Here is a 26,278-nt window from a genome sequence, read left to right on the forward strand (position 1 = left end):
TGAAGGAGAGCCAAAGCTCCAAACTTATGAGAAAGCCCAGCCAACACCAAGAAAGGAGCAATTCAGTTGTCCTAGCCAGCCCCAACTGTTTTGAGCCAACATAACACTGGTACCAGATATGTGAGTGAAGTCATCTTGAGTCTTATAGCTCTAGTTTAAGGTCAGCCCTGGGATCTATGGAGCAGAGGTGAACTGAGCCCTATGCATCCTGCCCAAATGCTAGACCCAAATAATTGTAAGCCAGAATTGGTGTTTTAAGCCATTAAGTTTTGTGGTGTTTTCTTATGGAGCAATAAGTAACAATACAGTACCTCAATGATGATCATAGTTTTATGTACTACCCAGAAATTGGTGTAGGCTGATAGCACACTAATTACCGTACTGCATGTAGTAGTTCATACAGGTGTTCCGAAACTTCTGTTTTAAAAGAAAATCTAAATAATTATGTGATTTTTGGAAGAAAACTGATATCTTCTATAGTGTGTGCACAAAATAATGTCTCTCTTAATCTTAAGAGTCAAAATATATCTAGTTTTACAAAATTGCTATACACATAGAAGAGAACTAATTAATTTCATTTTGTTTAAATAAAATATATAAATTCATATTTCTAAAATATGTCATCTATAATAACATATCAAATAAAATACATAAGTACTATTAGAAGAATAACAATGAAGTGGACATTCATGGCCACACTACTTATATTAAAGAACATAATTGCTGTTTAAAGTTAGATTTTCTTGCATACAGATTTTATGTCACCCAATTTTAAGTGGCATAATAAATGGCATTTATAGGTCATGAATTTTTAGTATTGAATCAAAAAGTATTTAAAAAGTTGGAAATGTTATGATATGTAACTATAAAAACAAATGCCCCAGCTAATTTAATTTAGCTCATTAGTGTTATTTGTCTCATCAATATGAAAAACTAGTTAAATTAAGTCAAAGAACAACGATTAGGCAAGTCTCACCCTTCCTTCAGTCATATAAAGGACTACACAACAGACTTTAGTCTCTGAAGATTGAAACATGAACTGTACCTCCAGCTCAGGATAAGTATAGGAAAGAAAATCAAATGGGACTGTTTTATTGTGTTTGTTTTTATGTTTTATTGTACTTGACCACTCATCATTTCATGCTTCAGTTCACCACTTTGGCTTGCTCTTCATGAGTGAAGAGAGAAGAGTTAAGTGTTGTCACTCAAGGATTATCACTAGAGTTACCCAACCTCACTAAACGTCACAGTATAAATCGGAGAACCTTCCATTTCTACATTAAACCAAAAAAACCAAAATGTATCAGAGATAATCCTTGATTTTTACCAAGGCAGTTTAATTGAAGTCTTGTGAAGACATAGAGGATCTCATGAAAATGTTTTATAAAAGCTGATTTTAAAATGGCTCATTTGCTATAAAAAATGTTTATAGATCTTTAATAGATAGTCTCCAGAGAGTCATAATTTTTCTTGAGTCTATTACTTATTGTACTTTCAGGCATTATGGTGTCATTTTCATTCAATGTAAATTTTTGAGGGAGAAGTAATCATAGCTGAAGTCTCTGAAAAATCATCCAGTTGTTACAATTAAGTTGATTGCCAGTCTATATTTTTCATATAAGAAGAAGAAATGTTGCCACTTTGTGAATAACTTGGCAATGATAAATGACACACGTTTTCATACATAGTTATAATGTTCACATAATGCTTTTTCTCCCCCAAAGCACATTTAACCTTTGTTTTGTCAAGAATTTTATGGACAATAAACTCTGAACAATTCTCAGTGCTAATCAAAGACGGAGAGCAAGGTTTTGAGGCTTGAATAAATAAGGTAAAAGTAGTAAGTTTTGTGTCCAGCTCACTCTTCCTGGGTTGATATTAATGTCATGTAAATAGTGCAGCCAGGACTCTCACTTTTTGGATTCCATGTTAAATTGGATTGCATACATTTTAAAGTTAAGTCTAGTTTAAACAATGATAAGTAATTGAAACAATGAAAGGCTAGCATCTTATAAGAATGTAGGAAGTAGAAATTTACAAATAACTTTTATTGGCATTATTATGTCTCTCAAGTCCCACACACATATAAAGAAGGGACAGATGTCTGCAAGAGTTTTTGTCTGAAGTGTTGTTGTGGTCTTGATGATGTTCAAAGGATTTTCATCATCTGACCATCAGCATCCCATCAAATTCAGAGTATTGTTTGACTATTTTCTCTGTATCTGTACAATGGCAAAAAATGACAAAAGCACATCAGTCTGCTTTCACTATGGTACAAAAGCCTGTGTGTCTTTTCTGCATTGGATGGCGTTAGCAGCTTAATTCCAAGGCTATAGGATTTGTTTTAGTAATTCATTGTTATGTAAACAAATCAGAATTTCTCCTCTCCCCCAACTTACTGGCTTCAAATAAAAATTTAATATCTTTTGTGATTCTGTGGAATACTGGACCCAACTGAGCAGTTCTTGTGCTCCACATTGTGTTTGATAGGGCTGCAGTGATCTGGGGCCTTGGTCTGGAATGTCCAAATAGTTCACTTACATGGCTTTACAGTTGATGCCGGCTCTTGGCTGGGAGCTGATCTGGAATCACTGATCGGAGCAGTTCAATTTTCTTCCACATTGCCTCTGTATATGGCTTAGGATTCTTAGAGTAGGGGTCTGGGTCTAAAGAGAGAGCAATCCAAGAGTAAGCTGTTGAAAAGGAAGGAGACAGAAACTGCCAGTCTTCTTAATTCCTGCTTATTATGAATTGTTGCTTAATTCCCAGGGTATCAGTTCCATCTCATTCTATTGGTCAGAACAGCCATATGCCAACCCAGATCCAAGGAAAGGAGAAGCAAATTCCATTTCTTGAAGTGAGGAGTGGCATCTATGGACAGAGTGGTGAGGAATTTTGGGGCCACAGAATCATGTACTAAATCTCAACCTCTCTCATGCCAACTCTGTCACCTTACCAATTTTTCCATTCCTCATTTGTTATACCCTTAAAATAGAGAGAAAGCCTAATTGGGGCATATCTGTTGAGCACCTCCCATGTGCCAGACACAACAGGATATTGTGAGAGTACAGCCTCACTAGATAAATGACTTAAAATGATATGGCTGAAATGTCCAAATTATTAAAGCTAGTGTTCTCATTGTTCTGTATGTCAAAAATTTGGACATCTTAACAACACCCTGTGTATTTCTGAGAGTTCCCCTGGAAAGCTTCGTGGATGCCCCGGAGCAAGTCTACCCTGTTCCTGTCATCTCATTTTCCCATCACACTCCTGCATCGATGTCAGTTTACCTGCTAGATTTGGTTTGCTTCCCTGGCCGTGGCCACTGATCATTCTAGTGCTCCAGCTAGTTTTCACAGCACAACTCATACAAGCAAGTAACATTTATCAAGAATTCATAAAGGCTTGATGTTCAAGCAAGTGTGACATAAAGTGGCTCGAAATCACTACTAGCAAGGGCTATTATTATGTCCCACAGAATGAAACTCTCAAATGAAACATTGCCTAACTACACATAGGCTTTTACATTCTGGGCTCTGACTCATCTCACATCAAAGGAAGTATCTCTATGTATATAAGACGGGGCCCAACTTTACCTTCAGACATAAGAGGAAGACACCTCCTAAACCACTGACTCTCCTCGAGTTCAAGTGCCAACCCATTTTCTGTCATTCAACTTATTTTCAGAATTATTGGCAGTGGGAATGCCCATTACTTTAGAGTGTAATGCCCACTCGCATGAACATGGTGTGGTCTGGGTCACCCCAACAGTGTGCAGCAGCTTCAATAACTGACGGTGAGTTTCCTAAATCAGGAATTAGTATTAAATGACAGCTAAGGGAGCCACCTCACTTCAGCTCCTTTGATTTCCTTTCAACCAGTTTCTTTCAAGAGAAAATCAGGTCTAATTATCTATTTGGGCTGTCTGGTCTAGGCTGCTAATGAAAACAAAACAATTGCTTAACCCAAAGCTTGCTTCCCCCTTTTCTTCTCTATCTCTCTTGCACCTATACACATGCCCACGCTAACAAATAATATATAAATGTCAGCATGAGATATTCTAAATCCAGATTTAGGGAAAACTGAACTAACTAAGTTAAACTAAATTTGACTTTTATTGGTTTCCTGAGGCTGTCATAGCAGAGTACTACATCCTAGGTGGTCTAAAGCACTGGAATTTATTCTCTCGTCATCCTGGAGGCCAGAATTCTGAAGTCTGAAACTAAAGTGCCCACAAGGTGGTTCATTTGGGAGCTCCAACGGAGAATTTGTTTCGTGTCTCTCTCCTGGCTTCTGGTGGGTGTGGTAATCCTTGGAGTTTCTTGATTGGTAGATGCATTACTCAATTTCTGCCTTCATTGGCAACAGGCTGTGCTTTTCTGTGCGTCTGTGTCTAAATTTCCCTCTTCTTGTGAGGACTTCAGTCATACAGTGGGGATTAGGGCCCACCCTAATCAAGTATGACCTAATCTTATTTCAAATAAGGTCATGTTCACAGGTACCAAGAGTTAGGACTTCATCATACCGTTTTGGAGGGATACGACGCAAGCCCACATTTAATATTTGTATGCAGAAAAGGCTGCAGCCTCATAGAATCACACAAGTCAGACTAATAACCAGCCCATTTCACATGTATCAAATAAATGCCTTAATTTGCATTACTTCATTGAGTCAGGACTTTCCAAGAATAATCGAAGTACTTACCTATTTGCCTAACATCTGTAGAACGTAAAGACCGGATCATTCAAGTTGTCCCTCCCAGAATAAAGGAAAGTCTGCCCCCAAACAAATACCAATTTCCAGCCAATAAGGCAAAAACTGCTCATAAACCTCCCACTTGGCAGTTTTCTAACTTTAAAAATCTTGAGATCCAGTCTCCACTGGGCACCTGTTTGTAAGGATAAAATGAAGTAACAGAATGAGAAATCCCTAAGCATTCTTAGGAAGAAACAGTGATATACAAATCTGGGGCAGTTTTATTATTCTCTTTTCCACACCACTGAATTCATTTTCTCAGTGGGAAGCCTTCTCTATCATCATCTTTTTTCTACATTCTTTCCCAAAGCAGAGCTTATCTTTTTTTATACCCCTTTCACATATATTATGTTATTATCGCTAAGAGCAAACTTTAAAAGAACCTGGATATTGGAGCTGTTGCTATACTCTTGAGAGAATACTATGCTACCCACTGAGAGAGGGAGTCCTGCTGTTAAGACTCTTTGCCTGGTGAGATGACCAGGGTAATTGTCCAGGCTCTGCACCGCCAGAAAAAACACCAGGGGCTCTGAGAGGTACGACAAGGCTGAGAAAATACCTCCCATCGCTAGTGCAAAAGGGGGGCAATTCAGACTATTGTCTTTCCTCCATGATTGTTTAAAAAGATTTAAAATCAACCGACTAAAACACACAGATTGTAATTCTAGCCTGGGCACCGTTCGATGTGGGACAGAGCTGAGGACTAATTGCTGAGAGTTCTAAGGGTCTGGAAAATTCCACTCCTGCTGAGGATTGCCAAAGATTAAATCTCAAACTTACCGCATTTTTTTATTATGAAATAATTCTGACATAAAATAACTATAGAAATCCATATAACAAACTCCATTGTGAATTTCCTATCAATTGCATTCACTGCTTTTCATCGTTTACATTATCCCTTGAAGCACATACCTTTAGTTCTAATATACTCAAATTTATCACTTATCCTTTTTAGTTTGCATTTTTGTGTTTTGTTTAGAGAAATATTTTCCTACCTTGAAGCTATAAACATATTTTCCTAAAGAATTTAAAGTTTACTTTTTACGTTATATATTTACACCTATATTTATTTATGTCTATGTTGTGGAGAAGGGATCTTTTCTTTTTACCCCACAAACTGTAACCAATTTTCCAAGCCCATATATTGAATGGTATGTATTTTTCCTTTTGCCTTTTGGGAAAGATCAAATACACTGAAAAATTAAGGAGATGATTTTATCCTATAAAGCTATAGCAGTTGGAAGAAAATTAATGAGGAGCATCTCAAAGTAAAGGAAGGGGGCTTGGGGTTTTATAGAAGCAGATAAACAAAAGACTCATCTGTGAGTCTTAGGGAATCAGCAGATGGATGCAGAAGGGTCTTATTTGGAGATGTGTGAGGGCATATTTTATTTTATTTTATTTTTTTGAGGAAGATTAGCCCTGAGCTAACATCTGCCAATCCTCCTCTTTTTGCTGGGGAAGACTGGCCCTGACCTAACATCTGTGCCCATCTTCCTCTGCTTTATATGTGGGACACCTACCACAGCATGGCTTGCCAAGTAGTGCCATATCTGCACCCCATCCGAACCGGCGAACCTAGGCCGCTGAACTTTCATACAGAATGTGCACATTTAACCACTGTACACCAGGCCGGCCCCCAAGGGCGTACTTTAAGGTTGGTCATTTCCTGGAACACAAAATTGTAGGCGGATTTCAGAGAACAAATGGTAGGGTGGGGGAGTTCTTAGCCATTGCTGCTTTCTGGCAGCACAGGGCTCAGATAAAATTGAACATTGGCACTTATGATCAAATCCCCATAGCAAGCTTTCTTTGGCCTGAGTCTATTTCTAGGTTATTGATTACTCTATCCATGTGTCAGTATCATCATTTCATTGTTATAGTGGTTTTCTTATTTTCGTTTTTTTTTAATGAGGATGATAGGCCCTGAGCTAACATCTGCTGCCAATCCTCCTCTTTTTGCTTGCGGAAGATTGTCCCTGAACTAACATCTGTGCCAATCTTCCTCTATTTTGTATGTGGGACACTGCCACAGCTTGGCTTCAGGGGCGGTGTGTAGGTCTACAGCTCGGATCCAAACCTGCAAACCCCAGGCCACTGAAGCCGAGCAGGAGAATTTACCCACAATGTCTCTGGACCAGCCCCTATAATAATTTTTAAAATGTTATAAGGTGAGATCAATGAACTTCTTCCTCTTCAAAGTCATCTTGGCTCTTCTTATTTCTCTGTCAATTTCCAAGAAAATGAGTTGTGACTTTCATTGGTATTACATTGAATTTAAAGGTTAATTTTGGAAAAGGTGACAATTTTATCATATTAAGACTTTCTATACATTAATTTGGTTTGTTTTTCTATTTCAAGTTTTCTATGAAATATTTCAACTAAATCTGCATCTCTACTTGTTTTTTTCTCATTTTCAATGAAACACAGTAACCAGCTAAGTGAATATTTTAATGTTACATTTTGCAAAATTTAGATTGTGCTAGATTTAGCTTCAATTAAGAATATGTTTCTGATCACAAAGGTAATATTAACTAATTGTAGAAATTTTGGATAAAAGGGAAAATGACAAAGATGAAAATATCCATTGTCAATATTTTGTATATTTCCTTTAAAGATCCTCATATTGAATATTTCCATATATGATAAAATTGGGATCACAACTACGTGTGCAATGTTATATTCTACTTTATTGACCTAATATTACAAAGTTTCAGTAAACCGATATTATACCATTACATGGATTTGCAATAATCCCTTTATTCATTTCCATTATATTGGGCATTTTGGTTGTGTTTAATCCTTGGTTTTTATAAATATTATGTTTTCAGAATATCTATATAATAAATCTTGCTAACTCTGCTTAATTCCTTAGGACAGAGGTCAGCAAGCTATGGCTAGCTGCCTGTTTTTGTAAATAACACTTGATCAGAACTCAGCTGCCCTCATTTGTTATGTTGCGTCTATGGCAGCTTGCATGTTACAACAGCAGAGTTGAAGAGCTGCGACAGAGACCAGATGGCCGACCAAGCCAAAAATATTACTCTCTGGCCCTTTACAGGAAAAGATTGCTGACTCCCTCCTTAGGGTAAAATTCTACCCATGAAATTTCCTGGTCTAGGTGTAGGCATAAATTTATAAGGTCTAATACACTATAAATTTTCTTCCTGAAGTTCTGAAGTTTGTGGCAATATTGTATGAGCACCTGTCTCAAAGCACAATTACCAGAATTGAATATTAAACCTTTAAACTTATAGAGTACATTTTATTCCGTCCCCCCATTGAATTTTTCAAAAATTATGGTCCAAATAATTTATTCATATGCTACAAAATAAACTGATATGTACTTTCTGTAAACCGGTATTTTGATATTTTTATATCATGAGTTTTAAATCACATACTGACTTGTGCTTGGTCCTCCATACGTGTGTGTTCCTTGGGCGTTCCAGGGAAATCACTGTAACGTCAGATGATGCTTGAAGTACTTGACAGCAGCCAAGGAGATAATTATTCATGAGAAAACGGAGGCTGTTTGGGTATCACCCTTCCACCGTGTGCACACGCAGATCCCCTGTTACATATCTCTCAGTAAACACCACCAAGTATGTCTCTTTTCTGCCTCCAGGAAGATTTTCATCCTTAACCATTAGCTTTGCCACACTAAATCACCAGAACAAAAATTCTAGTGCTGTGTGTTTCTTTCCAAAAATTTGTATCTCATCTCCCATAGAAAAGAGTAAAGAAGTATTTATGATTCTTTCTGTGTTTGGCTTATCAAATGCCGCAGACAAGATTTATATATGCATACTTACAATAGGAAAATTTTATTTAGAGGCAAAATGAAAAACCCAAATAATGAGAAACTATATTTTTCTTTCAACTGGTATAATAACTCCATTACACTCTATTTTATACAACAAAATTGTTGAGAAGATGGTGTGCATGTAACATTCTGCAAAAATGATGACCAGTATATTTTTTAGAGGAGAAACTGAGTTAGAGAGACAGGAAGATTTACTCTCTTTCTTTACCTATTTCATCTTATAAGGATGTTTAAATTTATAATTTACTTACTCTTTTTAACAATCGAATCGTTTTACTTAAGGAATTAGAAATAAATTTTTAAATGACTAAATGTATTTTAACCATTTCAAAGTGTTCTGATTATTGGTTAGTTTGTGTTAGGTGTGAGAAAGAAGGGCTATTATGGGATGTTTTGGAGAAGATAAATGCCTTTGGGATTTGACTCCTTGCTTTTTGTCATAAGACCAAATAAATCCTTTCTAAAATTTATTTGAACTTTGGCCATGATATTTATTCATGAAAGTGATTCTCAGAATATGGGTTTTTAGTAAGAAGATGAAATATTAAAGCGAAGTGATGTGTTTTTATGAGTCTGAGAGGTGATGGGTGTTCAGAGTTCATTGACCTCCCCACCTTCCAAGGACACTGGGCCTGGGCCCTACGCAAAGGAATGTGTCTGGGCTCGGGGCCAAAGATGGCCACTTCGGCCTTGACTCTAAGGCACAAGTTACAAAAAAATATGTCTTGCATCATGTTCCTTGTCTGGGCTGGCCGCCCCCCGACAGGCACCTGACAAGACTTTAGAAACATCCCATCCAATGGGAACAAAAAAGATAAAAACACCCCATCCATGGGAACAAGAAGAAATAACTCAAAATATCCAAATATCTAAAACCCTGAGCCAAAACCCAGAGAAACCTTAGGATAAAAGAGAGTCACAGGTATATAATAATTGAAAGTCTCACTAAGGAAAGGATGCTTTGCCTCAGACCCAGACAATCGGTGCTCCCACCCGCTGTACAAGCTATTGGGACTTTCCCGGCTGATTGCGGTGTGGATGTTGTAAGCACTGATTTGTTGCTCCCCTTTATCCTTGCTCCTTGTTCTGTTTCCGTGTATCGGTAAACTTTGTTTGCTTAAACAACCAAGTAGCCTTGGCGGTACCTATCATTCCTTGCCCTTTGCCCCTGTGGGCAACAATGGGAAAATGGGAATTCAGGTATATTGAGAATTTCATACTGGATGGATACCAAAATTCCTTTCTGGAATCAAGTTACTTCCAGGCAAGATTACCTCTTTCTACCACTCCACTCCCTCCCTGGACTAGAAGAAAAAGAAACTTTTATTGATTGTGCAACCACTTTGCTAAAGACACAGTGCCAAATGATGTTCATTTGTGAAAGGTGGAAATGGCTCCAGGACACTGGTGGCCCTGAATGGAGAAGAAGCATTCTCCCTCCATGGTTAACAAGTGGTTTGGGTTTTCTTTTCACTTGTCAGAAAGTCTTGATAATCTTTCTCATCTGTGTATTTTAAATGTGAATGGAAATCTTCTGGGTCAGAATTACACCCTCACCTGCACGTTAATTTGTGCAGGTTCCCTTAGGTCTGTGAAGAAAAGATCTCTGGAATTGAGCTCCAGTGACCTACATTCTTGACAAACATCTCGGACAATTTTTATGTAGACAGAGGACTATTGACGAAGAGCTGTTTTTCCCCATTCTTCCTTACCTTGGAATTCAGGCTTTTGAACTTAGAAGGGAAAATAGTGAGATCCTTGCACATATCCCATTTTTCATAATGTGTGAAAAAGAATTTACAATATACTTAATATACAAAAACATAGACAAAATACACTTAATATACAGTGTCATTTAGTGGGAAACACTGTGGCTGTTGATTCAAATGACAGTTGTGAATTCTCATTGTTTTCTAAACTTGATTCCTCAGTGGTAAAATGACAGAACTTAAGTCAAGGTCTATATCTAAAACATCTTTTTATTTTAAGTTTTCTAGAGAGTATCTCTTATCATTTGTCACCCTACACACATTCATTCACACTCCCTCACACACATGTATGAACCAACTGGTGCCATTCATTCAGATATGTGCAGAAGCATAAACGGCTCATAGAGAAGAAGCTGAAGTGCCACAGTGCCTTCTCTCGAGAATCATTCTGGAGAATGAAGGAATGAGAGTGCCACCCCAGGAGGAATTTCGCTGGTTGACCTTTGTAAGTTTCTAAGAAATTTCAGACTTAGTCAAATATTTTGCCCTGGGATTCCCCTGTGACTAGTTATTTCTTATCCTTCATTCTTGAAGAAAGTCGATTATAAATAGTCTTTCTGTGAGCTTTAGTTTTGGAGATGAAACTGGAAAAAATAGCCCCAGAACAAATGAACGGTATATGCCCTACATGAAGCAAATCTTAGATAATAGTTTTGGTCAGGGATGGGGAGTGTTCCATTTTACTAATCACTAGAGGAGCACAATTGGCTCTCACTAGCAGGTACATGCAGCTCAGTGCGCTGCCTCCCCCCATTTTTACCCTCCAAAGCAGACAAATGAGGCTCAGCACACATGAGCTCCAGGACTAAACATTACTTTACATCTTGACTTTTCAGGTTACTATGGCATTTTGCAATATCCTCATTATGAAGCAGAGAGTTTACTAATTAGAATACGTTGTCAGAAAAAAACATTTCCGCAGTGAGTAATATCTTGGACGTGTGACTTCACGTATGCCTCAAAACTATCTTATCAAAAAGTCCACAGATAATGTAACCTCAACTGATACCTTTTTCCAAAATGCAGGAGGGCAACCTGGCAACTTCCTCCAGAGATGTCTGAGGCTCCAGCCTTTCCTTAGAGGTTGATACTTTCATTAAATGCCTCCTTATTCTGGGCAGTTCTTTGAAGCTGTGCTCATTGGTGGCAGGCAGTGGGGCCACTACCTAAGAGAGAGAATGTCTGATTTAAATGTTCTTCCGTTTTTTCTCCCCTTGTTTGTCCTCTGCTGTCCTCTCTCCTTCTTTCTCTCTCCTCCTCTCTCTCCTTTCTTCACTCTTCTCCTCCCTGCCTCTCTCCTTCATTTTGTTCTTCCGTCATTTCTTTTCTTGTATTTCGTATTAACGTATTCAATACCAGAAATAGTGCTTTGCACAGAATTGGATCAATAATAAATGTTTAAATAAATATGTGTATAAATAAATGGTGATTATGGGTCTGTCATGTAAGGAACAAGTGTTTCTTTGTTTATGGCTGGCTGGCACAGTCATTCAAAAATACTTTGCTGCAAGTTCAACCACACCATGGTTTTCATATGGAGCGACTTGCCAAGGTAGGCTGGCTAGTTTCATGAATTGATGGGGTCCTTCAATCTGACCTAACAAAACAGACCAAGGTGATGGTATTTCAGGATGATATGCTGATCCTACCTTTCAAAAATCCTTAACAAATGTGAGCATTGAGCCAGGTATTTCTTTAAACATTCATTATTTAAACTATTTCCCTTCAAAATATCATTACATACAAATTTAAACATTGTCATGTATGTCATTTTTGTTGAATCTTTACTACGCTAACCTCATTATTCTTCTCATGTTTGTGCTTTAAGTGCTTTTGTTTCTGTCTTTTAGAGAGAAACTTGATACCTAGGTAAACTGAGGAAATTGGCACAAAAGGTGGTTCTGATTCTACCAAGTAGATATCCTGAAGTTTTTACCTGAACATAGGCCAAATGCTAGTTATTCTGAGACTGGTAAGGCCCAAAGCAAACAATTTCTGTGATGGCGTTTTGATGAATAAATGTGGTGAGGCTGAACTACAATCCCCAGAATCCCCTTCCTAGGATGTTTCTAGGATGATTCTAGGATGTTATGATGGGCTACAAGAGATAATCTCTTGTGAGAGTTGGAACTGGAGAAGGAGGCAGTGGCCATTTTTAATCAAGCACACATTTTTTCAAAGTTAATCAAACAGACACCAATCTAAACGCTGCAGTGAAGGGATTTTGCAGTAGTTTTTATTCCAGTAATTTTATTGAGGTCATAATGGTTTATAACATTCTGTAATTTTGGGTGTACATTATTATTTATCAATTTCTGAATATACTTCATCGTGCTTACCACCAGTAGTCCAATTTTCGTCCATCACTGTACATATGTGCCCCTTTACCCCTTTCAACCACCCACCAACACCCTTCCCCTCTGGCAACCACTAATCTGTTCTCTGTTTATCCATGTATTTGTTATTTTCACATATAAGTGAAACCATGCAGTATTCATTTTCTCTATCTGGCTTATTTCTCTTAACATCATACCCTCAAGATCCATCTTTGTTGTTGCAAATGAGACGATTTTGTCTTTTTTGTTTTTGTTTTTTTCTCCCCAAAGCCCCCCAGTACATAGTTGTATATTTTAGTTGTGGGTCCTTCCTGCTGTGGCACACAGGATGCCACCTTAACATGGCCCCACTAGCAGTGCCACATCCATGCCCAGATCCGAACTGGCGAAACCCTGGGCAGCCAAAGCAGAGCGCACCAAACCAACCACTTGGCCACAGGGCCAGCCCCGATTTTGTCTTTTTTATATCTCAGTAGTATTCCATTGTGTATATATACCACACCTTCTTTATCCATTCTTCAGTCGATGGGCACCTGGGTTGCTTCCATGTCTCGGCTGTTGTGAATAGTGCTGCAATGAACATAGGGGTGCATAAATCTCTTTGAATTGTTAATTTCAAGTTCTTTGGATAAATATCCAGTAGTGGGATAGCTGGATCCTATCATATTTCTATTTTTAATTTTTTGAGAAATCTCTGTACTGTTTTCCTTAGTGGCTACACCAGTTTGCATTCCCACCAGCAGTGGATGAAGATTCTCTTTTCTCCACATCCTCTCCAACATTTGTTATTTTTTGTCTTGGTGATTATAGCCATTCTGACAGGTGTAAGGTGATATCTCATTGTAGTTTTGATTTGTATTTCCCTAATAATTAGTGAGGTTGAACATTGCTTCATGTGTCTATTGGGCATCTGTATATCTTCTTTGAAAAAATGTGTGTTCACAGGCCTTCCCTGAGATCGGAGATTACAAAGAGCAAGTGAGTCGGAAATCCCTTTCCCTTCTCCCCTGAATCTTCCTTCCTGACTGCCTGTAGGCAACAAAGTTCAGATCACGTCCGTGGGGTTACATCCTAATCATCTTCCCTTCCTGCTTGCCTGCCCTAGAGACTTTGGTTTTCTCAGCCAGCCTCCACAATTGCATAAGTCAATTCCTTGATGTCCATTTCTACATATTATCCCACTTGTTTTGTTTCTGTGCTTGAACCCTGACTGATACGCTGCCAAAAAACAGTGACCAAAACCTGCAGGTTCTCCTAGAGATTGCTGTTAAGATAACCATTCTGTGTGTGTGTGTGTATGAAGTTGTTATTTTAAAGTTTAAACTCTAAGAAAATAAATTTGTACAATAATTGTTTATTTTGTACAGAATCTTCTGTCAGAATGCAGGTAAAGTATGACAATTTTCAACAAGTATTCACTTGGGATTATAGTTCATAAAAAGTAAAAAGAAATTGCAAAGTTATATTTTTATATTGAATGAAAAATTGAGTAAATGCATTGAGTAAACAATATTCTTAGACAAATATTTCCATAACACTAATGCTTTGAGATTCTTTGGATCAGAAATGTTGAAAGATCTAATATGTAATATGATGGTTGTAGTATGTTCACGTTAATGATATTTTTGCTCCGGCTAATCAGCTGCTACTCAGTCGATGTGTGTTTTTCATAATAAGAGAATTTAGGTCAATGACATACTTATCCTGATTATCTCGTAGAGAATTCACAGGATATAATAAAAAAGTAGTTCTAAATTGGAAAAGTGGAGGAAGAGTTGGTTTTTGGCTTCTCCTTATTGAGAAGATCCATTGTTGAAAGAGAGATAAGAGACAGTGCTATAAGACCAGATCATTATTTACTTTTCTTATAGTATGTGATCTCTGTATTAGGAAAATAGGCTAAGTTCAAGTAAATAGTACAATCTATTTGATATTTTTACAATCTTCATATAAGATCTGTGTATAACAGTGTCTATTGATAGACAAGGAACTCCTGGGATTCCTAACAAGCAACACAGAAATCAAGTAGAATGATCTGGATTCTGTTGTCATCATTGGTGTTGTGGTAACTTAGCAGGAAACAATTAAAAAATATGTTGATTAAGTACCTGCTGTGGTCAGACATTATTTTAACTACCATTGGGGAAAAGAAAGATTAAAAACTTGGTATCTCATTTTAAGCAAAGTATAATTTAAAACATTTTAGTTCTCATTCTTGAGTCCACCAAATCTTTTGTTTCTCTTTAATTAATTAGTTAATTGCTTGTCTTATTTTTATGCAATCTATTAAGTAATAAAGTAATAGGAATAGCACAGTCTTTGCCCTGAAGGAACTTGCATTTTAGTAAATAAATAAAATAAACATGAGTTTAGATCATAGAAGAGATTCTTAAAATTGTAAGTAGGCATATAATTCTCAGTAATACGTGACACAACAGAGTAATAACTAAATGTCTCTGGTGTTTACAGTGATACCCTGTATAACGACATTTCAGTCATTGATACACTCTATACACCACGGTGGTCCCATGAAACTGGTACCATATAGCCTAGGTGTGTAGCAGGCTATACCATCTAGGTTTGTGTAAGTACACTCTCCGATGTTTGCACAACAACGAAATCGCCTTATGACACATTTCTCAGAACGCATGCCCGTTGTTAAGCGATGCATGACCGTCCTAGTGTTTTCACGTTAGCTAACGTTTGACTATACAGATGTAGTTCTTGACGGATTAGGGACTTGAATTTACTCGTACTTTTGCTCATTCCATAATTGCTTAACTAAAGTCTAGCTTCTCCTTTTATTTTGTAGAATCCCTTTAATTTTTGAAGACTCTTGACTGCCAGTTGTCTAAAACCTTGGGGTGGCACTTATAACTGTCTTCTGGGTGTCACCTTTTATAAAAGTTGCCTATCTAGGAAAAGCTAAAACTTATTCTAGAACTCAGCATTTCCGCATGGAAGGGCATCTTGCTGGCTACAGAAGCGGTCGAATTCTCTAGTGTTTCCTCTCAAGTGAGTCATTTGCGATATCGTAGGTACTTGATACGGTGGTTTTTATGCCCAGAATACTCTTGCCTAGGGTTTGTTCAGCTGATTCCTATTCAGTTGGCATTTAATGTGAATCTAACAATTCTGCTTTTATTGTTTGGCTAGACTAGGGATTGGCAAACTATGACCATTGGGCTAAAGCCAGTTCAACACCTATTTTTATAAATAAAGTTTTATTGGAAAACAGCTTTTTTCATTCATTTATATATTTTCTCTGGGTGCTTTCATGCTACAGCTTGCAGATTTGAGTAGCTGTGACAGAAACCATATGGCCTGTGTGGTAGGCAGAATCCTAAAATGCCCCCCATGATTTCCTGTCCTAATTCCCAATATTGTGAATATTGACATTGTCTGGCCTCCACTGCAGCTCAACTTCTCCCTCTGCCCAATATCGCTTCTTTCTCTCCCTTCTATAGGTTTTGATCCAAAGGGAATCTCCTAATCTGCTTCCTGGAGAACATGACCTGCATCACAGAAGTTGATCATCAAAACTCAGTTATTTTCAAGGGTCTAAGCTGGCCCTCCTCCAACCCTGTCATCCTTGCTACTTGCAAATAGGTGACAAATCCTTAGCCATTCATGGGAATATGGCGATTTTCCTCCAGATGGCTTTCTTTTTTCTCCAATTGCCTTCTTCTTGGGGTTGATTTCTTACTTAGAAAGGACTCAATATCATGGTGTAAGTAACACTGTAATGCCCTGAATCTTGTACAATTGAGGTAAGAGTTGGGGCCTCCTTCAGAAAGTCGCTTTTCTTTACAAATGATTATAAATAAATGATTGAATAAATGAGGTGAAAGGCTCTGAAATTTAAACTCTGTCCTAAATCCTCCTCTGCTCACCAGAACTAGAGCCTGGGGTTTGAAAGGAGCCAAATTAGCTCTTCCTTATTTGGCCTTTTAACAATTTGTCAAAGCAGAATCCTTCGGAGAGCTCTGATGTGGAGTCAGAAAGCACTGGTTAGAGTCTAGAATCAGACAGACCTTGTTTGAATTCAGACCTTCTCATGCTAGCTATGTGATCCTGGACAGACTACATAACTTCAATGAATCCAATTTCTTCAACTGTAAAATGGAGATATTAATATCTACCTTGTAGTTTTCCTGTGAGCATTGAAAGGAGAGAAAAAAATAACAGGCACATTCCCTGGCGTATTTGTATGTCCTCAATAAAAATGTTAGCTATTATGATTTTTAGTGTTACTAGAAATATTATTATTATTATTATTATATGTCATATCATAACCATCTGCGCTTCAAGATCCATCAATGACTTTATTTAGGATCAAATCCATAATCATTAGCATGTCCTCAGGCCCTACATGGCCTGATCCTTGCCTCTCAGCCTCATCTTTGTCATTTTCACTCAACTCCAGACACATTGGCTTCTTTTTGGTTCCTTGAATGCAGCAAAGTTTGTCTACCTCAGGTCGCTTCCCCATCCTATTCCTGAGGATCATATTCTCATTTCCCTCCATGAATTTAGCTAATTGCTACTTATCACCTAAGTTTCTGCTTAAAGTTAGCTTTGAGGAGAAAGGCTCTTGCTCTTCACCACCACTAGCCTTCCTCCAGGTTTAGACAAGAATACCTTACGATGATTACTCAACTCAGTCCTCACTCTAGCTTCACAGTATTTATTATTTGCTGTAATTATATCTCTGTGGGTGTTTGATTAATGTAGAATGTAACTTCCATGATAGCAAGGGCTTTGCTTTTTTTTCACTGACATGTCTCCAAACCTACAATAGTCCTTGTTCATAATAGGTGTTAAATAAATATTTATTAAATATGGAGCAAACATCTGTGTGCCCCATTATTCTAAAATCTTTTCTGAAAGTAGATGATGTGTCATCTTGTACCCCAGTATCTTATATAATGCCTGACATATATTAGGATCTCAATAAATATTTGTCAAATGATTGAATAACTAAATAAACAAATAAGTGGTTCTATAGTTTTCTCTTGTTAGATAAATAATATATAAATAATTAGATAATCAGAGAAGCTATAAAATATAAGTTAAAGAATAAAACCTTTATAATATTTGGGTACAGTGGCAGAGATCTAGTATTAGGAAGGAGAAAATTCCCTTTTCCCTCCTTGGTCGTTTTGGCTGGTCAAATAAATTAAACGACATATGACAGATTAACAAGAGAAAATCAAATGTAACGTATGTACATTGGGAATTCAGGTAAGCATGGACAATTCCAAAGACAGGCAAAACGAGGTATATATGTCTTTATAGACAAAGGAGAAGGGGTCAGGGGTCTAGGACTTCAAGGGAAAGGAGGAAATTTACAGGAAATAAAAAAAAGAGTTAAGATTTGTTAAAGAACTGTTTGCTGGGCCATCCGGAAACAATGGAATAAAGAGAGGACTTTGATGAAACAGGCTTTGCTAGGTTCCTCCCTGTCTACCACATCTAGTTCATGTTATACTACGGTTATCTATGGTGATAGCTCCTTCCTGGAACAGGTCCCTTATCTAAATTCTTTTTAGGTAGTGAGGGGGAAGGTCAAAGGTTCTTCCTGAGTCTTTGGGGCCGGATTGTTTTTAAGTTGAAGTAATTTGCATGCCAGAGTGGCACATCGTGGGGAGACTCTTCTGAACCCCTGCCCTAGCTAGCTTTCTGGATTGGGCCCTTAAGCCTACTAGAGGCAACTGTCCTTTTACCCACACCAGTGTGTCCTGATGTCCATGCTAATGAAGTTAAGCATCTTTTAAGGCTTACTGGGTGTGTGTATATATATATATAATTCCTTGTGTTGAATGATTATATGTTTGTCCCCATTTCTATACTTCTTTTATGTTCTTTCAGAGTTATAAATATTCCTCATATCAATATTTCTCCACCCAAGTTGTATATCAACTTTTAAACTTGAGGAAAGTTTGGTTGAACCTCTGGTCCAAGCTCTAAAAATGTTTTTAGGTTGTATTTTGTCTTCTTTGACACATAGAAGTATTTAGAATTTTGTGTAGCAAATCTATCATTCTTTTATTTTACATGTATAGGGGAGCAGAATTTGCTACCCCAAAATGTATCCCTTTGGGTTGATTACTTTTAAGAACAAAAGACTCAGGAATGAAGTTTTACCTTGCCCTTAACTACCGAAAAGAATTTAAGACAGAGGTCTATTTCTGGAAGGAGCTATCACCATAGATAACTGTAATATAAAATGAACTAGGTGTGGTAGAGAGGGAAGTGCCTAGCAAGGTTCCTTTGATCAAAGTCTTCTCCAGGTCCCTTGTCTCTGCAAGGCACGGCAAACCTTTGCTTACCAAATATTTGCTCTTCCATCTGCATGCGAATTGCCTTCCTCTCTTTGAAGTCCTAAACCACTACCCCCAACATCCTCCTTTGTCTTCAGCCGAAGATGGTGGCTTCAGCTATTTTAACAAATTACTCAGTTTTCCTGGGTTTTTCCCATGTACACAGGCTATTAAACTTGTTTAATTTTCTCCTGTTATTCTACCTCATGTCAGTTTAATTCTTAGACCAGCAAGAAGAACTTAGAAGGGTAGAGAAAAATTTCTTCCTCCCCTACGCACGTATTCACATTTAAGATTAATGTCACGCTAAGGGAGATTTCTTAAATAGCTACTCATATTTTTTCCCTTTCACTTTGCAATCATTTTGCAAAGAGAAATGAATAAAAGCACTTATTTAAGTAGTTTGATCATCACTGGTGCATACATCTAACTCCCTTTGCAGCATTTTAAATTTATTGAATTAGAACTCATTTCTTTGGATGGAATAAGGGGTTGTCAAATTCTGTATCAAAGAGTGAGATCAAATGTGTTGGCGATATGACCTCAGGTAAAGGCAGGAGCATTAGAGTCAAACAATTTCAGCTTCTTGGTGGCAAGGCCTGTCTAATGAATCTTTGTAACCCTGTACCTGGGATAGTGTCAGACACAGAGAAACACTCACCATTTGTTGGATGAGTGAATTACTTGGGATTCTATTAAAACACCACAATTTATGAGCCATAGAAAATGACCAAATTATTTAATTTCTCTGATCGTGCACTTTCTCATACGGAAAATTTAGACGATAATAACTTCTTTTTAAGGCTTTGGAAGCATCATATTAAGTAATTCAGAGAAAGTGCCTGACACATGGTAGGCGTGCTATCAATAGTAGTTATTATCATTTAATTCCTTGCTCACTTGTTAGCTTGGGTTCTAGAAAAGATTTTAGAGGATTCAATTAAACTTAAGCTGAGTTATGAAAGAATAAAAGAGGTTTTAGACACACTTCAGCATACTTAGAGGTTTGGAAGGAAGTTGTATATCTGTTTGTATGCTTGAGATTGAACCTAGGTTTAGCAAAAAAGCTTCAGAGAAACTTATTTAAACAGAAATGGTGGTTTGAATCAATTCTGTTTTATTACTCCCATGTAACATTTGGATGATGTGTCCACAAACAGTTTCTTTATTTGAACATTTAATTGATTTCAGCTAAATACTGATATGATGATTTTAAACTCAGCCATTGATTCCACCATCCTGAAAACAATCTGGGAAATTTACTCTCTGGTGAGCACAGATCAAAATAGTTAATATATTACAATTAATTCCCAAACGCAGCTGCTATGAAAATTTATTTTTATTATCTCCATTGCATGGCTCTCACTTGACATAACAATTAAATACAGTTATAGAGACAAAAACACTCCTTAGCATAACCATAAGCCTGCTCCTCCTCGCAGCTAGCTGTTATTCTTGAATGAACTGGAAGGAGCAAAGGAGGGGCAGCGTCGATGACTTGCAAAGATTTCTTTTCAATTCAAATCTATGTAATATATTGGAGTGCCACTGTAGTTGGTAAGAAATTACATAGTTTAATGAACAACGCATTTGTTTCATCGAAGGTTTAAAAGAGCATATTGTTTGAGTGATAAACTCTCAAATGACATATTGAATATATAGATTTTCAAAAATTTTCTCGTGCAGTATCATGTTATCTGTCTTCAGCAAACTAATCCAGGCATACGAATATTATCACACAGACTTGTTAATCTTATCAATTTTTAGGTGCCCGAATAAGCATTACAGTTTATGAAGGTACTTACAAATAAAGAATTCAATGAAATGTTTAAAAACTTAAATTTAGGATGTAGACAAGCAACCTGAATTATACTGTGTGAATTTTCCATATTGTATTTAGAATAAACATTTTATTATGAACCATAAGGAATATGTACAATAAATATTTTATGACAACTCATAAAATCTGTTATTATTATTTGCATTTGTGTAATACAATAGACGTATCGTAAGAATATTTATATGAAGATGTGTTTTTCTTTTTGTTTAAAAGGCAGTGTTTTGTTTTTTAATAAATCAATTTTACACCACAGTCATGCATACCTGATGTGTGTTTTTAATGGTCCTTCATAAAACCAGCATTTAAACTCTTACTTAAATGCGGGGAAATTTGATTTACTAGAATATGCACCTTGATTGCCATAGGAAAATGTGTACAGAGGTTTTGCAATATTAAAATTGCATCCAATTTCTTTACATTTAACTGTAAGGAGAATGCAGGGAATAAAGACGAATGATTGACTAATGTCAGAAGGTTCTATATTTATAAACATATGACACACTGATAAGCCCAGGATGTCATTAATCTACCCTATTTATATGTAAGCATTAACTTTCTGTGTTTCTAATGATACATAAAAGAAATTATTATAATAGTAGAGAAGGTTTATTGACAGCAATCCTAATGCTTAAACAGTAGTGAGCTCCTGGGCCAGGGAAATCTGTTACTGGAGCATCATAGATCAATATTAAATATGAAAACAAACAAGAAACACTACTATGCTTTTTCTTTGTAAGCATTTTGTCTTTTGTGATTTTTGGAACTAATCTGGGCTCAAAGTTCTAAATTAATTGAAAAGAAGCTTTGGAAATCGATGATTGAGAAATTAACCTGAAATGTATGTGTGGATAGTCAGTCTAATACCAAGCCTACATCTTTTATTTTTATTTTCAGAGTTAGACAACCTTAACTACTTTCCTTCTTGAAATCTGATGGTTTGTTTTGTGTGTGTGTTTGTTTGGTTGGTTGATTCCTGTCACATTACTATTTCTAGTTTTCCTGTCAATTTGTGTGTTTGTGTTTGTGTGAGGAAGATTGGCCCTGAGCTAACATCTGTCTTTAATCTTCCTCTTTTTGCTTGAGTAAGATTGTCACTGCGCTAACATCTGTGCCAATCTCCCTCTATTTTGTGTGTGGGATGGCTCCACAGCATGGCTTGATGAGCAGTGTGTAGGTCTGCATGTGGGATCCTATCCCCCAAACCCTGGATCGCTGAAGTGGGGCATGTGAACTTAATTACTACTCCACTAGGCAGACCCTCCTGTCAGGTTTTAAACCATAAACCACTCCTTATTTCTCGTCTTCATGGGAACCTCTTGATCCACTCATTCTTGGTGGTATCTTGTATTCTCTTCTTCTTTCACTTTTTTACTTTTGCTTATTTATCTTAGGAAATTTTATCTATTCCCATGGTTTCCACTATCAACTCTTTGCGGATGACTCTTAAGTCTGTAATTCTAATCAACATTTCTTTCAAAATCCAGACTCATACCCAATACTTCTGAAAATGTCTGCCTTCACATAACAAAATAACTTAAAATCAAGTCCAGCTGTTTACTGTCCTTTGCCCAAAACAATATCTCTGTAAGATGGGAAAAGACTAAATCATCAGTTACAGCCCTATGGGGCTTCAGCTAGTGCAGAACAAACAGAAGAAAGATAGGAGAAGGAGAAAGATGTACAGAATTTCTGGGACAATCTCATCTCTAGCAAAAAGTATAGGGTCCAGAATTGTTCCAGGCAGTGTGATAAACCTTGCCAGGGGTCCATAGGGTTTTCCCACAACAGTCCTAGACAAAACCCATACTCTGAGGTTGGCTCTTCCATGTTGGAATGAAAGAAACAAAGACACAATGAAAGACAGAACTTTTCCTCTAATAACTACTGGAGAAAGAAGCAGAGGTGTTTAACCATTCCAAGAGTTCTTTCCCAATGCCCAAACGTGAAAGAGGAAAGCATCATGTTAGATGTAAGCATTAGAAATGCCCACTCTAAGGCTGTGGGAAAATTTTCCCAATTTACTTTGCTTTGTGTCACTATAAAGCTACCTTGGTATAAGAGCTGAGAAAAGGAAGTACTCATGTTAGCAGCGGTAGCAAAAGCCAACAGATGAGGTGGCTCCAGTACATGGAGAAGCATTACTCACATTCCAGCACTCATAGCAACATCAAAGATACATGCTTATCTCACATGGAAAACTTTAATACACTGTCGAGAACCAGAATGGGTGGGGACAGTGGGGGAAATGTAGTAACACAACGATACTGTGGTAGATCGAAGTCAAAGTGGCTTTTGTTTAATTACCTCTACCACCTACATAGTTTTCCAAAGACTGTTCTTAGAGAGTGGCCTGCTGTACATCTATTCAACCAGGTGAGAAAAAGAGGAGTCATCCTAGATTCCTCCTGAACTAGGGCTACACCTGCTCTGATTACCTCTACCACTCCAGGGGCTCAGGCCCTCATTGCTACTACCTGGGATTTTTATAGCAGTTCGGGTTTACTCACTGGACCCCAAGGTTACACACTTCATCCATCCACATTTCTGTTAATAATCTTTCGAATATAAACATGACGATTTCAATACCCTCTAATAGTTCCTCCTAACATTTTGGTGTAAACCTCACTGCTTCAGTCTGGCATAAGAAACTTCATGCCATTGCCTGGGTGGTCTTCCACTTTAATTTTCATTAGTACCTGCCATTCTAGATACAACACTCCTCAGGCCTCCAGTTTCTTCCTTCTGGACTAACCACCCCTACCCACACCCTGCATATTATCTCTTATTCATAAAAAAGAAAGAGGGGAAAAACCAATGTTTAGACATACAGCTTTTTCAATTCATATACAGCTCCATTTTCCCAGGACACACAAATAACCTGGTTACCAGGTTGCCTCAGGTAGGATGAATTCTAGTATTAGGTGCTGTGCTATGTCCGAAACTGTTTTTCTTCTGGAAACTCATTGTCCTAGTCTGCTCAGGCTCCCACACAAAACACCATAGACTAAGAAGCTTGAACAACAAATTTATTTCTCTTGGTTATGGAGGCTGGAGAGTCCAAGATCAAGGTCCTGGCTGGTTTGGTTCCTGGCGAGAGCTCTCTTCCTGGCTTGCCAAAGGCCTTTTGCTGTGTCCTAACAGGGTAGAGAGAGAGCTCTGGTTCTCTTCTCTGATTAGCGCACTGGCCCTATCTGATTATGGCCTCACCCTTAAGACCTAATTTAACCTTAATTACCTCCTAAAGGCACTATCTCCAAATTGGGGGTTAGGACTTCAAGATGTGAATTCTAAGGGGACACGATTCAGTCCATAGCACTCATAATCATTTATCCATCCGTAGAAAAACTGATTGAGAGCTTAGGGTCAGAGGACAATAGGAGCAGAGGATACAAATCTGAATTAGAAAAGCTTCCAGAAAGAAAGGTATACACATTCTTGAGGAAGAGAAAAGTGCATCAACAAGCAATCGACAGAGTGTGAGAAATGCCATAACAGAATTATGTACAATGTATTTTGAAAGACACTGAGTGATTTTGCATTTACTGAAAAGTGGCATTTCACCCAGAATTTGAGGATAAATAATAGCAGAATAAGAGGTGAATATTGGAAAAATGGTCACGGCAGATATAAGGAAAAACGTAGATTTCCTTAGTGTAGTAAAAAAGCATGTCATGTCTGGAGATTCCTGTATTATTTATTATGTTGAAAGAATAACAGTGTTCACAAGGGAGGGTGATATGAGATAGGCAAGAAGGATTGGTGATGCCTAATAGTATAAAGAACAATGTATGGCTTATCAAAAAGTGAGACATTTTCCCATAGTCAAAAAAAGAACAGTTAAAATTTCCTTTTTACTTTTTTTTTCTGTCGAACTAATCGGATTTGTACTTTGGAAGGATCACTCTAGAAGCAATGTGGACACTAATTCTGTGAGGAGGAACTGGAGAATGGCATTTCCATTAGGAAGTCATTATAAATGTTTGGTTGAGGGATGAAGAGATCTTGAATGAAGGTTGTGACAATGATCATGGAGAGAGGGAGTTAGATTTGACGTGGTTTCTGACTGGCCACAGACATGAAGAAAAGAGAGAGAAGTCGTGGAAACTCAGTAGTTCCTAGCTTGGGCAAATGATCTATTGGTGATGGCATGTAATTTAGAGAAAGCTAAGGGACCGTAGGCAAGTGTGGAGAGGAGGGAAGCAAGTGGATAATGATTGGGTTTATTTCAGTTTTCTGAGAATCCTCAAAGTGATTATTTTTACTGGAGAGTTGGCAAGCCTCATTTATAGTCCTTCAGAAGCTAAAACTAGAGGTTTAGATTTGGTAGTCTTTAGCATTTGAGTATACATATAGTTTAAATTGTATCCTTTTACCCATTGTGTTATTTCATTGAGGCAAGAATATTGGGGATCCAGGAGCAAAGATTAAAGAAGAGTATAAATTTGGAAGGATGTGTCTTGGATAAAGGTCACTTGTGTGAAAGAATGCAGAATCCTGGGTCCTCAAAAGTGAAATAGTTTGTTATTTTATAGTTTCTGGATTCAGCCTGCTTTCTTGCAAGCTACGTAATTGCATTATCTTCAAGATCTACAACAATGAAAGCTTCCAAAATCCTAGCTAGAAATTCCAGAATCTAACAACCTTAATTTTTCTGAAAATGTTCCTTAATTTTTATCCATATTTCTCTCGTTTGTCCTTATATCTTTGCAATCTATCCTTCCTATGTTCTTTTATCTATTTATTCAATGAATATTTATTGAGCACCTCTATTCAGGTAATGTTCTAGAGTCTAGATATACAACATTTAAATACATGCCTTCAAAAATCTTATGTTCTCCCTGGGAAGAGGGAGTCAAGTTTGGACAAAATGCAAAGAATTACAAAGCTCTCTTTCAGTCTTTATTTAATAATAATAATAATAATACTCAGTTACTTTATCTCTATCTGGCCCAAACTGGAAGACAGAGGACTACAATTTGGGTCAGAAACTCCCTCAGTCTAATGAGTAAAGAATTATTTCTCTATTCCTAAGTTCTGTTCTAATGGTTGAGATTGAGCACAAACATTTCAAATGACTGATTTCTCCATGGAACACAAATTGAGTTTCCTTTCTTTAAATGAAAGAAATGATAGTTTCAGTTAAAAACACACATTGCGTTTTTTCAAATTTCAGTTAGTGCCGTATTGCCCTGCACATATTTCACTGTGTTGATTTTTGAATGCAGATTAAAGTGCCTTCTTTTTAACCTTAAAGAGAATCTTCTACTGATTGAACAACTTAAAAATCAAATTCAACCTAATAATCTTCTAAAAATATCCATTAGAAAGTTCAATTCCATTCATGATTAAATCAATTTGATGTTCTTATCCTAAAGATCTTTATTATTTTTTAACATAGAGAATTTTATCTGAAGCTTAGTTTTTAGAACTCC

The 26,278-nt window shown here is 37.2% G+C and overlaps 1 protein-coding gene across 1 annotated transcript in view; it reads right to left on the reverse strand.

The window, feature by feature from the left end:
• The window catches only part of LOC111773404 (uncharacterized), a 74,539-nt gene that overhangs the window by 24,593 nt on the left and 23,668 nt on the right, over window positions 1–26,278 (reverse strand). The window contains exons 4-6 of the mRNA XM_070267596.1: window positions 13,186–13,253; window positions 11,357–11,513; window positions 2,542–2,666 (exon numbers count right to left, since the gene is read on the reverse strand). Coding sequence (XP_070123697.1) covers window positions 2,548–2,666; window positions 11,357–11,513; window positions 13,186–13,253 — 344 coding nt within the window. The 3' untranslated portion in view covers window positions 2,542–2,547. The remainder of the gene's footprint in view (window positions 1–2,541; window positions 2,667–11,356; window positions 11,514–13,185; window positions 13,254–26,278) is intronic.

Source organism: Equus caballus, chromosome 5 (assembly GCF_041296265.1).
Source record: "Equus caballus isolate H_3958 breed thoroughbred chromosome 5, TB-T2T, whole genome shotgun sequence".
Taxonomy (NCBI): domain Eukaryota; kingdom Metazoa; phylum Chordata; class Mammalia; order Perissodactyla; family Equidae; genus Equus; species Equus caballus.